The 17,194-nt window shown below is 40.0% G+C and overlaps 1 protein-coding gene across 1 annotated transcript in view; it reads left to right on the top strand.

The window, feature by feature from the left end:
- The window catches only part of BEND2 (BEN domain containing 2), a 123,447-nt gene that overhangs the window by 47,620 nt on the left and 58,633 nt on the right, over positions 1-17,194 (top strand). The window contains 1 exon segment of the mRNA XM_077988395.1: positions 3,293-3,470. Within this exon segment, the coding sequence (XP_077844521.1) occupies positions 3,293-3,470 (178 nt within the window).

The raw sequence follows: 17,194 nt of genomic DNA, 5'->3' as shown, positions 1-17,194 counted from the left end.
GGCCCTCTAATACAACATCCCACCCACAGCAGGAACTCCTATCTCAACTTTGACAGAGTCACCTCCCCTGGGCTTTGAACACTTCCATTGATGAGGCACCTGCTGTCTCAGCTACAATTCATGGGAAAGTTCTTCCTTCTAGTGACTCAAAATGTACCTTCCTTTGTAAATCATACACATTTGTCTTGGTTATCCCTTCTCTACCTAAACAGGGTCAATCCAATCACTTTTCACAGGTTGGGCCTTCAAGCAGTTAATGACAGCCATCACTTCCTGCTGGAGCATTAGGAGATCATAAAGACACTCCCTTTTAAGTTCAGAACCGAGTGAGAGAGGGCTGCTCCATTCAGGCAGGTGAAGATAAAAATAGCAGCTTTATTCTTCAATCGTACATGTCCCATTCATCCCAACTTTCCAATGTAGAGGTCTCTCCACATGGTAGCATGAGGGTTGGAGAGGAAATGTTCTACCCAACCTTTTCCCTCTTAAGCCTTATGCTTTTTCAGTTAAATATTAACATTTCCCTTCAGAATTCCTCACATACATGTTGCCCTGATCCTTCATGATTTGATTCAATAACTACCTTCAGATGTGCTTAAATCCACCCAGGATACAATAGTATAACCTATTAGGCTGTTAATGCAGCCTAAAATGTCACATGCCATTTAAAAATTTATGGTCAGGTCAGGCGCAGTGGCTCATGCCTGTAATCCCAGCCCTTTTGGGAGCCAGAGGCAGGAGGATGCCTTGAGCTCAGGAGTTCGAGACCAGCCTGGGCAACCTGGTGAAACCCTGTCTCTACAAAAAATACAAAAATTAGCTGGGCATACACTGGCTACTAGCTACTCCCTAGCTACTTGGGAGGCTAAGGCAGGAGGATCACTTGAGCCTAGAAGGTTGAGGCTGCAGTGAGCCGTGATTGTGCCACTGCACTCAAGCCTGGGTGACAGAGTGAGACCCTGTCTCAATGAAATAAAATAGAATAAAATAAAATATATGGTCAACTAAGACCTCTAGATCTTTCTTGCTATAACTGACATTTATATTGTTAGTATTCAGGCTGTTACCATTTATACCGCTAGCACCTTTTAATGTTAATGTAAGAAAAATATAAATATATTTTTTGCTGCATCATATCTTGTCAGTGTAGGTCAGCATTCCCTGAACTGTGTTTCTCAAATTCAGCTAGATGTTAGTAGGTGTTTTAGGTGTTTCATGAAATACCTTTTCTTTTTTTTTTTGAGACAGGGTCTCACTCTGTTGCCCAGGCTGGAATGCAGTGGCGTGATCACAGCTTAATGCAGCCTCGACCTCCCAAGCTCAAATGATCCTCCCACCTCACCCTCTCGAGTAACTGGGACTACAGGCATGCGCCATCACACCTGGCTAATTTTTGTAATTTTTTTGTAGAGATGGATTTCACTATGCTGGCCAGGCTGGCCTCAAACTCTTGGGCTCAAGCGATCCACCCGCCTCAGCCTCCCAAAGTGCTGGAATAACAAGCGTGAGCCACTGTGCCCAGCCTCGTGAAATACTTTTAAAGTCAAACGGCTAGGAAAGACCTTAAGCAAGCACCCCAAGGACCTCAGTCAATAGATGCGTTTCACTTGACTGTCAGTTTCTTTTATTTTGCAGACAGGGTCTCATTCCTGTTGCCCAGGCTGGAGTACAGTGGCTAGATCATGGCTCACTGCAGACTCGACTTCCCGGGCTCAGGTGATTCTCCCACCTCAGCCTCCTGAGTAGCTAGGACTACAGGCATGCGCCACTATGCCTGGCTAATTTTTTTGTATTTTTAGTAGAGACAGGGTTTCACCATTGTTGCCCAGGCTGGTCTCGAACTCCTGAGCTCAAGCAATCCGGTCGTCTTGGCCACCGTGCCTGGCCGACTGTCAGTTTGAAAACTGAATGCCTTTAGCCATCAAGCCTGCCTAAATCTCCCAGTCTTGATCCCTGACCTTCTGTTGTCCTGTGCACTGCCACCTCCCTCATTTATGCGTCCCACCAACGCAGCTGCATCTCTAACATTTCAATCAGCAAAAGGAGGCTCCACTTGTCTTTTCTGTGGGATTGTTCAGAACCCTGAATATGCTTGTGTGCAATCTTAAATCCCCAAGTGGTGACTAGCTGCAGAGGGTAGCATTTCCCATTTGTGCAACTAGCACCTTTTTCCCCAAGAAACTTCTTTTATGACTAGCGTTCCAGAGAACACATTTTGGGAAACACCAGTCAATTTAGGCTCCTTGTTGCCACCTGTTGAAAGCTTTGCAAGCATTGTATTTGTCTTCCGGTGTGGTAATTATCCCTCCCAGCTTTGCTGTTGTGGGAAAATGGGATAAACATTTTTTCCAGAACTTATTTTTGATTAATAAAATGTTAGCAGGATAGAGTGGGATACTGAATCCAGTGACATACCACAAAAACCTTTTTCCAGGCTACCACTGATCCATTAATTAATTAGTCCTTTGGGTACGAAAGCCTTTCAACCTTGACACATGCTTTGCTAAAAAATTTGGATATATGTGATGTTTATGGCATGTTTATTAGCCTATTAACCCTATTGAAAAACAAATGAGATTAATGTAACTAACTAATGCTAACCTGTAGGGATCACCAGATCCTTTTCCAAGGGCTGAAAGGCACTTAGACCTTTGATTACCTAATGATGTGTCCGAGGGCAGCCCTGTTCTTCTAATAAACACCTCTCTTCCATACCTTTCTCCTTGTCTGTCTTCTCACTTTCTCTAAGAGTGCTCCTTGAATTATGTTACTCTGTCACCTTCCCTTTTAGAATTCTTCCTCTAATTGCAAGATCTAAATACCCTTATTCCTTTTATCAGAGATAAATCCAGCAGTACCAGAAAAGTTAGCAGTTACAGCTTCTTCCCTCTTAAAGTAGGATGACACTGCAGCCTCTTGTTCATTGCAGAGGCTTAGCATGTCTCTATTCAAGCTGATAAGTGACATGCTAGATGCTTGTTTGATACTTTTGAGAGTAACAAAAGTTGACCTTGGATACTCAAGGCAGCAGAGGATTTCTATTCTGGTATGTGGCAAGGTCATGGGAGATTTTTGCTTTATTGTGATTTAAGCATGGTGCTGTTTCATATAGTTCTCTTTTTAGATTAAAGAATTTGTTCAGCTAATTTAATAATGATTATAGCCTATGTGTTTTAATTGAAGTGTTAATGATCCTTTCACAGACACCGTAGTAGAATGAAAGTTGAATGAATTGATTTCTCTGAGAAGTGATTTGCAAGTAAACTGTTATGTCTTGGGTCTTTACCACCAGAGTTCCTCCAAGAAAACTACCCAATTTGTGATCTCTCGGAAAATGGAAGGGACTGGAAGTTGTGTGTGACCTCCATCAACAGCAGTATCCGTAGCCTTAGACATAATGTCAGAAGTGCTGAAGCCAGATCTCAGTCGCTTCCAGCAGTGACCCCTCCAGAGTCGGAGCAGGAGTAAAAGTCAAGAGATCCCAACGCCACTGACAGAAGCACCTGAACGGCAGCTGCCAAACTTTTTTTTTTTTTTTTTAAACTGTTAAGACTATTTTGTAAGTTTCTCAAGTTCTAATTCCAAAATCAGCCTGCTGTACTGGCAGAGTAGTTTGCATTAACACCTGTAGAAATTGCCAAACTTCTTTTTCTGCTCATAAAGGAGGTAGAATCACATTAGGAAGATGTGTAATGTTTCATCTGTGGATTTGATGACAACCTTTCATTGAGGGAATGGTAGTAAACTCATGGGCTTGTGACCCATGGCTTTGTCTTAGATAATTGACATTAATATACTTTTTTTTTTGATAAGGCAGAGAAAGAAATTCAATAGAAAGTAAGGAGTCGATCAGTCAAATAATATAAAATGGTAGTTTTCATTGCCTTTGAATGTGGGGTGAGAAGATCAGTACACTTAGCACGTAATGACAGATGACATCTGAGTGTCAGTGAATAAAGATAGGTAGGGAGCCGTAGAAGAGGCACTGGGAAATATTTGCCAAGCATAGAAACTTGCAGGCACTAGACATTGAGTATCTGCCAAGTACATCGTAACCAAGGGCTTAGATCTTAATGCCACTAACTCAGAAGCGAGGTATGGTTTACATATAACCAGAGCACTCACACAGTACCTTTCTTATACATCCATCAGAATCATAGGCTTGACACATAGTTTGACCTAAACTTTCCGATGAGACCTGTGTTCTTTTAATTTACTCCTGATGAGAACAGCATTTCTTTAGTTACCTCCTGATAATATCTTAGCACTGACGTTTTCTCAGGGTTAACGTAGAAAATCATATTATAAAACTGTAGTTCCATTTAGGTAGGTTAGATTTAAGAATATGCTACTATAAATGCTAAGGATCTGACCAAATTCAGACACTAACGTAATTTTTGGTTTCTGAAATGTCTGGGTGAAGGTTTTAATATGTTTGCTGTATTTTTCTGATAGATTCTACTAGTTGAAATGCATACAAATGTAAATCTTACAATGTTTTAAGTGAAAAAAGATTCCATATTCAGTTAGAAAGAAGTGATTTTAAAGGATATTGACAGGATTCTTAGAGAATTAAAAAATAATCCCATTTTGCTCATGCATAGGATTTTATTTTTAACATAGGCACTTGATTTTAAAGAAAGTTCTTGAATGTTTCAGCCATGGGAAGTACTCTATAATTTCATCATTCGACCATTTGTGCTTAAGAACCATTTTGCCAGGTTTAATGCCATCTTTCAGCTTTTAACCTATCAAATGGCCCTCAGTCACATCTGTTTTATAGCATTCTTAGGTATTGTTCAAAAAGCAATTTTTTCCCTTGTAAGAGGTCAGCCTTTAGTTTTGGTCACTGGCTTCTGACCCATGTCTTTGTCTTAAATAATTGACATTAATATAATTTGTTTTTTTGATAAAGTAGAGAAAGAAATCCAATAGAAAGTAAGGAGCCACTCAGTCAAATAATATAATTCATATAAAACTTGACAAGTCTTTTTATTTTCGTGACTTGCGAGATTTAGATTTTTTTATGTGACCGATTTGTAGAATGAATACATATTTTCAAATATATCTTTTCAAAATTCAACTTTTAGAGTATTTTAGCAAAATTTAAGTATAGTTTATAATATACAAGTATAGCTTTTTAAAGATAAAATATTAAGGATTTATTTTTAAAAATAATTCTCTGAATGATTTGTTGTAGTAGTTGCCTTCAGCTTAATAAAACCATAGTACTTCTACATACGTCTTTATAAGTTAAGCTATGCCTACAAAAGTCTTAAAAAGTAGATAATTTACTGGGCGTAGTGGCTCACACCTGTAATCCCAGCACTTTGGGAGGCCGAGACGGGTGGATCACCTGAGGTCAGGGGTTTGAGACCAGCCTGGCCAGCATGATGAAACCCCGTCTCTACTAAAAATACAAAAAAAGTAGCCGGGCATGGTGGCATGTGCCTGTAGTCCCAGCTACTCAGGAGGCTGAGGCAGGAGAATCACTTGAACCCAGGGGGTGGAGATTGCAGTGAGCCGAGATTGTGCCACTGCACTCCAGCCTGGGTGACAGAGTGAGACTCCGTCTCGGGAAAAGAAAAAAAAATAGATAATTTTAAAAATCTTGCATAAAAAAAATCTTCCATAAAGGGCAAAAAGGCTTTAACTTCTGTAATTCAGATTTAATCCAACTAAGATAGTCTTTGGCTTCACCGTTCAGTTTCATAAGTTATTTTACAAACTACTAGTAACAGAGCTAATACAGAATAGTAATCCACATTATAAACATAGATCAAAAGACCACATCATACCCCATAAATACACGCAGTTATTATTTGTCAATTAAAAATAATTTTCTTAAAAGAAAAATACAATTCGACCCTAGGCAAGAAGAAATTTCAAATTGTATATGCAGATTTTGAATTTGGTTAATATTTTGTGGTATCTGAAATATTCCCTGGACTAGAAGCAAAACCACAGAAACAAAACTTTACATTTAGAAGAAAATTTCCAGACTTCTATTGCTAACTTTATTACATTAGTGGTTTTCAGAAGTCATTTAAAGCAGTCTTGTCTGATAGAACTTTCCACCATGATGGAAATGTAAATAAACATACCACATTAAAAATATAAATTTGCAATGTCCAATAGGCTTGTATGGCTATTGAGCACTTAAGATGTAACTAATTAGACAGAGGAAGTAAATTTAAAATTTTCTCTCATTTTAGCTAATTAGAATTTAAATTGAAATAGTCACAAGTGGATAGTGGCTACTGGGTTGGATGGCACAGTTCAAAATGCCCCTTATTTTAAAAAAAGTATTTAAAAGTCGTTCCCATGGCTTGAAGAGGAATAACATACACATAACTTCTTTAAAATCACATTTTGTTTGAGATGGAGATCTTGCTATATTGCCCAGGCTTATCTGGAACTCCTGGGCTCAAGAGGGAGGATCACATTTGACTGGACAAAATAAATTTTATGAAGATGTTTTGTACTTTATGTTAAAGTGGATCTTTTCTGTCTTCAAAATTTAACAAGTTAGTTCTATTACTGTATTAGTCCAATGTTAAACATTTCAACTGCCTGCTCATAAGACTTGTTTTTGATAAATAAATGTATCTTTAATGTTTTGTTTCCCAAATAAATACAATAAACACACATCTAAAATGCTCTTAATATAGATGCTCAGGTTGTTGTTTTAATGAACTCATCTTACAGAACTTTTGCTGATGTTACCTACAGTGTTTTATATTAATGTAACACATATTTTTCAGCCAGTTTATTAAATGTGGCACAGCTAGAATGTTGACTTTCTTCCTTGATAAGAAAAACAGAATAGTTTAACCCAGTAACAGTAATTTACCATGGTAGATATAATTATGTCTATTGAAAACTTTGGCAGTACTTTGTCCTTCCTGAGTAAAATCTAAGTGTTATTAACACATGCCATTTTTATGCTTTAATATTTATTTAAATATATGGTAATATTTTTATTTTGGCCAGCAAAGCTAAGATTTTCAGCTCTGGCTTTCAGTTTTCCTTATAGCCCATATCCATATCTAGTGGAGTAATTTCTCCATGGAGGTCTGACATTATTAACTCTTCTGTAGAGTAAAGCACTTATCACTCCTTCGTTTCATCCTAACTTATTTTAATTCACAATGCATCAAATTTGCAATGACCTTTCTCATTATGCTAAAAAAATATGCTCATCTACTTCAACGTAGAATAATTTGTAATCTCAAATTAACTAGTAAAATCAATTTGGAAGACTGATGGGTGAGACAGGTACAAATCTCAGTCCACAAACACAGGCGGGCAGGAAATCTAACTTAATTTTTCTATAACTACTTAATTTCTATTAAGAGCCTCCATGCACTGGAGGTAGAAACTTAATCATTCAAGGCTTTTGACTTTCCTTGGAAGACAAGAAAACAACCCGGGGCATCGATGGAGGTTGGGAAAATACCAATGAGTGGTGTTTCCGTCCTTTTCTCCAGACTTACTTCTAAGTTCTAGGGGTCTTCTACAATTCCAAGCTGGGGAGAGGATATCAGAATCAGATTCTTGTCGTTTTCTGTAGCCATCATCAGTTGAAGTGTGTGTGCCTTGTCCCAGCTGGTCTTCAATCAGTGGTCCACAGCTATTTTATTTTTAAAAATTCTTAGATATTAATATATAAAGCTATTTTTTTTTTTTTGGAGACAGGGTTTCACTCTGTCACCCAGGCTGGAGTGCAATGGAGTGATCTCTGCTCACTGCAACCTCCGCCTCCCAGGTGCAAGCGATCCTCCCACCTCAGCCTCCTAAGTAGCTGGGACTACAGGTGTGCACCCCCACGCCTGGCTAATTTTTGTACTTTTTGTAGAGACGTGAGTCTTGCTATGTTGCACAGGGTAGTCTCAAACTCCTGAGCTCAAGTGGTCTGCCCACCTTGGCCTCCCAGAGTGCTGGGATTACAGGCGTGAGCCACTGCACTCAGTCCCACAGCCATTCTTATTCCTGTCCCCAAGTTCCATTCAGATTTAACAGCTCCTGTCTCCATCCCTTCCAGAACCCTCTCAAGCTCAGGGCAGTCATTTTTGTGCTGCTTCCTTACTTTGCATCCTAGGAAATGTTTCGTCCTGTTCTCCATATACTTCCATACAGGACTGGCTACATCATTTGCAGGCCCAGTGCAAAGTGATGAATTCACTCTTGATGCTACTTAGCAGTCTTTTATTTTTAAAGTTTTTTTGGGGGGATAATTTTGGACTTACAGAAGAGTTGCAAAAATAGCACAGAGTGTTCCCATATAGCCTTCCCTGAGCATGGTTAACAGCCACATAACCGTGCTACAATGATCAGAACTCAGAAAGGAACCTTGGTACAATACCACCAACTCCAAACTGTCTTTGTATTTCACTAGGTTTTCCACTGAAGTTCTTTTTTACTTCCAGGATTCAATCTAAAATCCCACCTGGCATTTAGTTGTCACATCTTACTTTCATTCAATCTGTGACAGCTCCTAAGTCTTCCTTTGTTTTTTCCTGATCTTGACAATTTTGAAGAGTACTGGTCAGTTGTTTTGTAGAATGTCCCTCCCTTTGGGTTTGTCTGATGTTTTCTCCTGATTAGATTGAGGGTATGCATTGCGGAGAAGAAACCCCAGAGCTGATGTGCTCGTCTCAGTATCACAGCCTTCTAGATTTTTCCATAAAATAGTTACAAGAACAGTTCAGTAGTTTGCCCCAAATCATAGAGCTGCTAGCAACAAAGCCAGGACTAGATCTAAAGTCTCACTTTCATGCGAAGGGTGTTATCACTAACCCATAAATCCCTTCATATATTTTCAATACCACTGAATTATCCAGCAGTTGCCTTCCAGGATTGTGACGGCCAATTCTTTGCTCAGCTATAGAACAATGGAATGGGGGCATGAAGAGGCTGCATGGTGGACAGATATCCTGGAAGAAAAATAGTAATTTCAAACAAAGCAAAAGTTAAGTGCTGGCCCAGCGTCCCTGCTGCTTCATGAATGGTGATGATGATAGTGGTCACGGCTTATTAAGATCTGGCTGAGGGCCAGGCACTGTGCTTTCTGTGTAGGCGGAACTGTCCCGCCTCAACTCAGTGTCACCACTGCCCTTCTTCTAGAATCTGTGCTTTCCAGAAGAGACACTGAGAAGCACATTCCCCAGAACTCTTGCCTTAGTACAGTTCCAGTTGAGAGTTTGTCAGTGAGAGAAACTTGCATGAAATTTGAAGGCAGAAGAGAGCGAGAAGCCATTATTGTCCATGGCCAGACATGTGGGCAGGCGTGAGATTTACAGAAGCTTCCTTAAGGAACTCTTGAGAATCACACACTTCACAGCAGACAAGGGTGGGACTAGGGGAGGGAGGGGATTTCCACTGCTTCTTTAGAACCTCAGCAGCTTCCCAATAATCTTTTTGACAATCTTCTACCTCAGTGCTTTAAGCTGAGGTCTCCAGTGTCTGCTGCCTTTATCTTCGATGACACCTTCTTTGACCTTGTCTTTCCTACCTCTTTTAATAGTCCTGTAAACCACTAATTCCTATGCTAAAATCCTTTTTACCTGGCGTACATAGCATGGCTTCTGTTTCTCCAACTAACTTCTGATGTAGTATAACATGTTAATGCATTTGATCCTCTCACTATCCCAGGAGTCAGTGCCATTAGAAACAGGGACTCACAATCAATTGTGCCCATACCCACCAGTGAGCAGTTTAATGAATATTTCAGATATTTCTTAGCAGTAAAACTGAGTATCTTTGTTATTAGGATGTATGCTCTTATTTGAAAAACATGAAGATCAAAATTTAATTTCTTTTATCTTTCAAATATAAAAGGCTGTTTCCATATGAAAGCATTTCCAGGAACTCTGGAAGCATTCAGAAACCTGAGGACCAGAGATGGATAAATTCCCTTCCTTCCACTTTGTGGCATTAGAACGCACAGCGTCAGCCTTAACATCACTCACTTGCTTAATTATTTGTCTTCGCCACTAGCCTGAGCTTCCGGAAGGCAGAGACTGTGTCTTTGGTGCCTAACACCGAATAGTAGATGCCCAATAAACAAAAGCATTCCTCAGTTACCCTGCCTTAGCATGCCTGAGGATTCATGATTAGTTTTATTTCTTTGGTTTTAGCCTAATTTGACCTTTTCCCCTGTGAAAATGTAAGTTCTGTCTGTACTCATCCCTTATGCCTTCATTGTTAAATCTGTTCCTCAAAGTTGGTTTGATTTCAAGTGTGAAGAGAGCATGAGGACTTCTGAGTCCTAAGAGAGATAAATGTGTACTAAGATAAATATGTAATTAGGGCTGCAATATCCTTTGTAAAAGGAAAAAGATTGGAAACGATGTGTGTGTTTTTTTTTTTTAAAGTAAAATCATGGCTCTCATATAGATATAAAATGAACATATGCTGGAGATTTTATTGAATCTAGTACTAATGAGGGAACTGGTAAGATGTTACAACCATTTCAAAGGACAATCGAAAGAATGGACACATGTAGACATCAGGAATATGAAAGTGAATGTGCAAATGAAGGCAAAATTGGCTTCTTCCACAGCAAGGACAGGCAGCCAATTGAATCTCCATCTATAGATGCATTGCTTCAATTATACACAATTTACAGAATCCAAAAATGGTTCAAAGACAATGAAAGGTGCAGAAGCAGAATTTGAGAACCCAGAAGGATGTGCTCTAAACAATGCTGTTTTCCATCAAAGCACATTTTCCTCCTGCTGGGAATGTAAATGTCCACTAATAGAGAACTTGTAGCGTAGATGAAGAAACTCCCACTCCAATGGGAAAATAGGCATCCGTTAAAAAGAATGTGGCCAGTATCAACATGAAAGGCAAGACATAGATTAAAAATACTCACAATACATATGTCTGAGAGAGAACTTGGATATATTATATATTTTAAAATTCTATAAATCAATGATAAAAAGATGAACAATACAATTTAAAAATGGGCAAAATTCTTGAATGGGCATGTGATAAAAGAAGATATAGAAAGGGCCAATAAGCACATGAAAAAGTGCTCAACATAATCGGTCATCCGATTAATGCAAATTAAAATTGTAATGAGATGCCAGTATCCATCCATCAGAATGGCTTACACTGTGAAGACTGAAAATACGAAGTGCTGTCATGGGACAACTGGAATGCCATACACTGTTGGTAGGAGTGTAAGGTGGCATAGCCACTGTATTAATCATTCTCATACTGCTATGAAGAAATACCTGAGACTAACTTATAAAGAAAAGAGGTTTAATTGGCTCATGGTTCCGCAAACTGTACAGGAAGCATGGTAGCTTCTGGGGAGGCCTCAGGACACTTTCAATCATGGTCGAAGGCAAAGGGGTAGCAGGCACATCTTACATGGCCTGAGCAGGAGGAAGAGGGAGAGAAGAGGGAGGTGCCACACACTTTTAAGCAGCCAGATCTTGTGGGAACTCTAGCACAAGACAGCACTAGGGGGATGGTGCTACACCATCAGAAATCACCCCCATGATCCAGTCACCTCCCACCATGCCCCACCTCCAGTGGTGGGTATTACAATTGAACATGGGATTTTGGTGGGGGCCCAGATTCAAACAATATCAGTCACTGTGCGAAAATATTTGGTAGTTTGTAATAAAATTAAATGGGCAGTACCAATGACTCAACAATTGTAAACATATTCGCAAGATAAGTAAGTGCATATATCCACAAAACGACTTCTGTGAGAATATTCACAATAACCTTACTCACAAGAGCCCCAAAGTGAAAACAACCCAAATTTTGGTGGGAATACCACTAGGCAGCCACAACAACAAAATCCCAAACTACCAATGCATGCAAAAACATGGATGATGCTCCAGAATATTATGTTGCACAGAAGAATCCAGATGCAGAAGAATACCTGCATGTGAGTCCACGAATGTGATGTTTAACAGGAAAAACTACTGCATGGTGTTGGAAGTCAGTGTAGTTGCCATCTCAATATCTGTGGGATGATATTGACTGGAAGGATATGGGGGAGCTTTTCTGGGGTAACGGAAATGTTTTCATCTTGATCTGGGTGGTTGTCACACAGGAATACAGATGGTCCCGACGTATGTGGTTTGATGAATGATTTTCCAACTTTATGATGGTGTGAAAGTCATATGCAACCACAAGGTTTCAGACTTTAAGCACTGGAGACTCTTTGACCAAAGACTCTCAGGCTGCATTTTCAACTTGTCTTTTCAACCTATGATGGATTCATTGGGACATAATCCCATTGTAAATCAAAGAGCATCTGTAAGTACATGCAAAAAAATCCTCAAAGTCAGTTATGTGCAGTAGACTGTAAATAAATTATACCTCAACAAAGTACTGGTAAAAAAAAAAATGCAATCAATCTAGATAAAATGATTTGAAAATCATGTCCTAACTTGCAAGAGACATATTTCTTAAGTTCAAACAGCAAGTCACAGAACAGTAAATGAAATGCAATTCCATTTGCTTTATTAAAGACCACATGGGCATATATGTGTAATTTGTAAATGCATCACACAAGTTAGAGGACAGTTGCTGGATGCTTAGTTGGCATTACTTCTGGGGAGTGCAAAGGAATAAATAGGTGTGGGAGGCATTATTTTTTGTATTTGTCCATTTTCACATTGCTGTAAAGAAATAACTGAGACTGGGTAATTTATAAAGGAAAGAGGTTTAATTGACTCACAGTTCCACATGGCTAGGGAGGCCTCAGAAAACTTACAATCATGGTGGAAAGCAAATGGGAAACAAGGACCTTCTTCACATGGCAGCAGGAGAGAGAAGTGTGCATGAACAAAGGAAAAACTACCATTTATAAAACCATCAGATCTCGTGAGAAGTCACTCACTATCACAAGAACAGCATGGGGGAAACCATCCCATAATCTAATCACTTCCTTCCCTTGACATGTGGGGATTACATGTCCCTCCCTTGACACGTGGGGATTATAATTCGAGATGAGATTTGAGTGGGGGCACACAGCCAAACCATATCCTTGTTTGTATTGTTTATAATGCAAATGAATGTGTAATTTAAAATAGGCCAATTCTGATTCATGTAACGGTAACAGAAAATGGAACACTTGATCTAGAAGAAGAGTGCTGCAAGGGATGTTACACAGTTGGGCTGGGGCTGGCACTGAGATCTCAACTGAATATCTTATGAGAAAAATTCCTTCAGTTAAACCATGGAATTTTAGCTCTAAATAAAGCTGTAGCCAAAGGTCTTCTGTGAATCCAGTTGTCTCAGTCCACTTGAGCTGCTATAACAAAGTACCTTAGACCAGAAGCCCAAGGTAAAGGTGCTGGCAGATTTAGTATCTGGTGAGAACCTGTTCGTAAATGGCCGTCTTCTTGTTGTGTCCTCATGGTGGAAGGGGCAAGGGATGTCTCTGGGGCCTTTTTTATTTATAAGGGCACTACTCTCATTAATAAGGGCTCTGCTCTCATGACCTAATCACCTCTCAAAGGCCCCTCTACCCATCACAATAACATCACCTTGAGCTTTAGGATTTTTTCTTGAGACAGGTTCTCACTCTGTTACCCAGGCTGCAATGCATGGTGCAATCACAGGTCACTGAAGCCTCAACCCCTGCATGCCCAAGTGACCCTCCCACCTCAGCCTCTTGAGTAGCTAGGACTACAGGCATGCACCACTATGCCTGGCTAATTTTTGTATTTTTTGTAAAGATGAGATTTCATCGTGTTGCCCAGGCTGGGGTCTCGAACCTCTGGGCTCAAGTGATTCTTCTGCCTCGGCCTCCCAAAGTGCTGGGATTACAGGCATGAGCCACTTTGCCCTGGTGATTGTTGTTTTTAATCCAAAGTTATTTCATATGTCTGTTTAAAGAAAATGTCACCCTTCAAGATATAGGCAAGGGTAGATTTCTTTTCCCCTCTCAAAAACGGGAAGAGTTTGTGTGTGTGTGTGTGTGTGCGCGTGTGTGTGTGTGAGAGAGAGAGAGAGAAAGGGAGAAAGAGGAACATATATATGCATATTTATGATCCAATATATTTTGTTTATCCCTAAATGGCCAGCTAAGAGTCCTGCTTAACTGAGAGAGCCATTCAAAAATCATTAGAGCCTTTTACTCTTACTTGAACAAGACTGTACAAGCCCAGCCCCAGGAGGGAATTGTACATTTGCATCTCTAATATACTCCATTCCCAAAGAATGTTGACATTTCAGAATTTTAATGGCACTACTTAAGTCAGTTTCCAAGTAAGTCACTTTCTTGATGTTCCTGAAATAAATTTTACATCTTAGTGGATATCACTTTGTTCTATGAGCACTTGTGTTTTCAACCTAATTGTTGGTTTACTTAACTGATTAAACCTGTCTGTTTAAGGGAGATATATCACATTGATATATTAAATATTTTTGTGGTGCCTAGCAAGGCAGTATGCTGTACTCATATTCACTTACTGGATTCTAAGAACAATTATTGTTTAAATGCCCTTTTGATCTGCCTAAGAATACCAGCTTAAGAAGAAAAGTTGTTATCCAATTTACAAACTGTGGACCTGAGAACAGATGTGTTCACACTGGCACACTCAACAGCTTGTCAATTATTAAGAGATATTAACCAAGTCATAGACCTGAAGTGTGTCTCTGTGTATACAGGTTGGTACTCTAACGTGTGATGGTGGGTTGATACCAAGGTAGCAGGATTCAGCACAGGGATGATGTGAACCCCAAAATTACAACAAAGGCCTCAGTCGAACTCGTGGGAGCTCTACTTGGATTGCTTTTCCCAGTTGTTTTTTATATTGTTTTGAGACACAGTATCGCTCTGTCACCCAGGCTTGAGTGCAGTGGTGCAATCTCAGCTCACTGCAACTTACGCCTCCCGGGTTCAAGTGATTCTCCTGCCTCAGCCTCTCAAGTAGCTGGGACGACAGGTGCTCACCACCATGCCCAGCTAATTTTTGTATTTTTAATAGAGATGGGTTTCGCCATGTTGGCCAGACTGTTCTGGAACTCTTGGACTCAAGCAATCCATCTGCCTTGCTTCCCAAAGTGCTGGGATTACAGGCGTGAGCCACCGTGCTTGGCCCCAGTTGGTCTTTTTGAGGCAAGAGGACCAGGACTATATTATGTCTCCTCACTCACTAGTCATTGGATGTGAACTGCCCAGGGATGGAGGTGTGACCTTGAGTGAGGCAGCTCTCTTTGGCTGAGGGCAATTCCCAGACAGCCATCAAGTGGCAGCACTGATAGCAACTGGGGGGTGTGTCAGGCCTGAGTGGGGGATCTGGGTGGCACATCACAGCATTCACCACACACTTCTTTATGGTATGTTAATTTGTTTATTGGAGTCCCGTTCTTAACATTGTGTCATTATTTTGAAAGGTTACAGCTTTGTCTTTTTTTTTTTTGTAATTCAAGCATGTGGATTTGTGCTCATGCAAAACACCATCCCAAATCATATGTGTCCACTCAATTAAATATCATGGTGTCCAAATAAGGGAACTTGTAATAGGTCTTATCTCACTGGGTCAGTATCACATACAGTTATAGGTATGCATGTGTTCTTTCTTTCCTTTTTCTTTCTTTTTCTTCTTCTTTTTCTTTTTCTTTTTTTTTTTTGAGACTCAGTTTTGCTCGGTTGCCCAGACTGGAGTGCAGTGGCGCTATCTTGGCTCACTGCAACCTCTGCCTCTCATGTTCAAGAGATTCTCCTGCCTCAGCCTCCCGAGTAGCTGGGATTATAGGTGTGTACCACCATACCCAGCTAATTTTTGTATTTTTAGTGGAGATGGGGTTTGGCCATGTTGGCCAAGTGGTCTCAAACTCCTGGCCGCAAGTGATCCGCCCATTTCAGCCTCCGAAAGTGCTGGGATTATAAGTGTGAAACACTGTGCCCAGCTCCTTTTTCTTTCTTGTTTTTTTTTTCTTTTCTTTTTTTTGGGGGTAAGGCTTGGGTGCTTAGTCTGTTTGTGTTGCTACAAAGGAATACCTGAGGCTAGGTAATTTATTTTAAAAAGAGGTTTATTTGGCTCATGGTTCTGCAGGCTGTATAAAAAGTATGGCACCAGCATCTGCTTCTGGTGAGGACCTCAGGAAGCTTCCACTCATGGTGGAAGGTGAAGAAGAGTCAGTGTGCAGAGATCACATGGCGAAAAAAGAAGGAAGAGAGAGAGGGGTGGTGCCAGGCTCTTTTCAACAATCAGCTCTTGTGGGAACTATTAGAACAAGAACTCACTCCCTATGGGAGAGTATTAATCTATCCATGAGGGATCCACACCCTCTTTCATGGGCCCCAAACACCTTCCATTAGGCCCTACGCAGACACCTTCATTAGGCTCCACCTCCAGCAACAGTGATCAATTTTCAACATGAGATTTGGAGGAGACAAACATCCAGGCTGGTCTCCAAGAGTTCAAGACCAGCCTGGCCAACATGATGAAACCCATCTCTACTAAAAATACAAGGTGCTTCTTAACTGACTTAGAATTTATAAAATAAATTCAGACAAATAAAATACCACTTTTAAATCTGCTTTATATATTGAAAAGTCAAATAAGATTTGTTTGGCATCAAAAGGAATTTCCTCCTTGAAAATCAGTGGTCTATAATTCCTCTCCCATCTCCAGCCTACGTGACTTCCAAATGTGGAATGCAAAATTTGAAAACAATAAAAAAGGAAAAGCAAAGGTTGGTGACCCTAAGCATAACTGGCATTTGACCCTGCTGAACCTCTGCATCCTCATCATAACCGAATGGGGACACTTGTCCCTTTTTGCTTACAATAGCTGCTGTCTGGAACAAGGACAAGAACCAACAAGGGAAGTTCTCTTCCAGTTATTTAAAGTGCTTTTTTTTCTGTCTGGTTTTCTTTCTTCTCTCCTTGCCACAGTTTTTAGTATGTGTTTCATTTATTCAAACAAGGGATAATATTATTTCACCAGAGATAAAAAACAATGGTTCCAGAAGCAGAGCCCATGCATTGCAAAGAACTCAAAAGTCACATTTCCTGGGGAATAAAGCCTTATTTATCATAGAATGAATTTGGCCTTTTAAAACATGTATACAAAGCAGGAGGAACATACATATAACTCCAAAGTCTCCATAAAGTTATTTAAATTACAGAGTGATAAAGCAGGATCTTAAATTCTTTTTTAAAATAAAATATCCTTTTGAACTACTTTGCATTGTCCTACCTGTCACT

Source organism: Macaca mulatta, chromosome X, assembly GCF_049350105.2.
Source record: "Macaca mulatta isolate MMU2019108-1 chromosome X, T2T-MMU8v2.0, whole genome shotgun sequence".
NCBI lineage: Eukaryota > Metazoa > Chordata > Mammalia > Primates > Cercopithecidae > Macaca > Macaca mulatta.
Note: the sequence above shows the minus strand (reverse complement) of the source record. Positions and strands in the feature narration are given on the sequence as shown.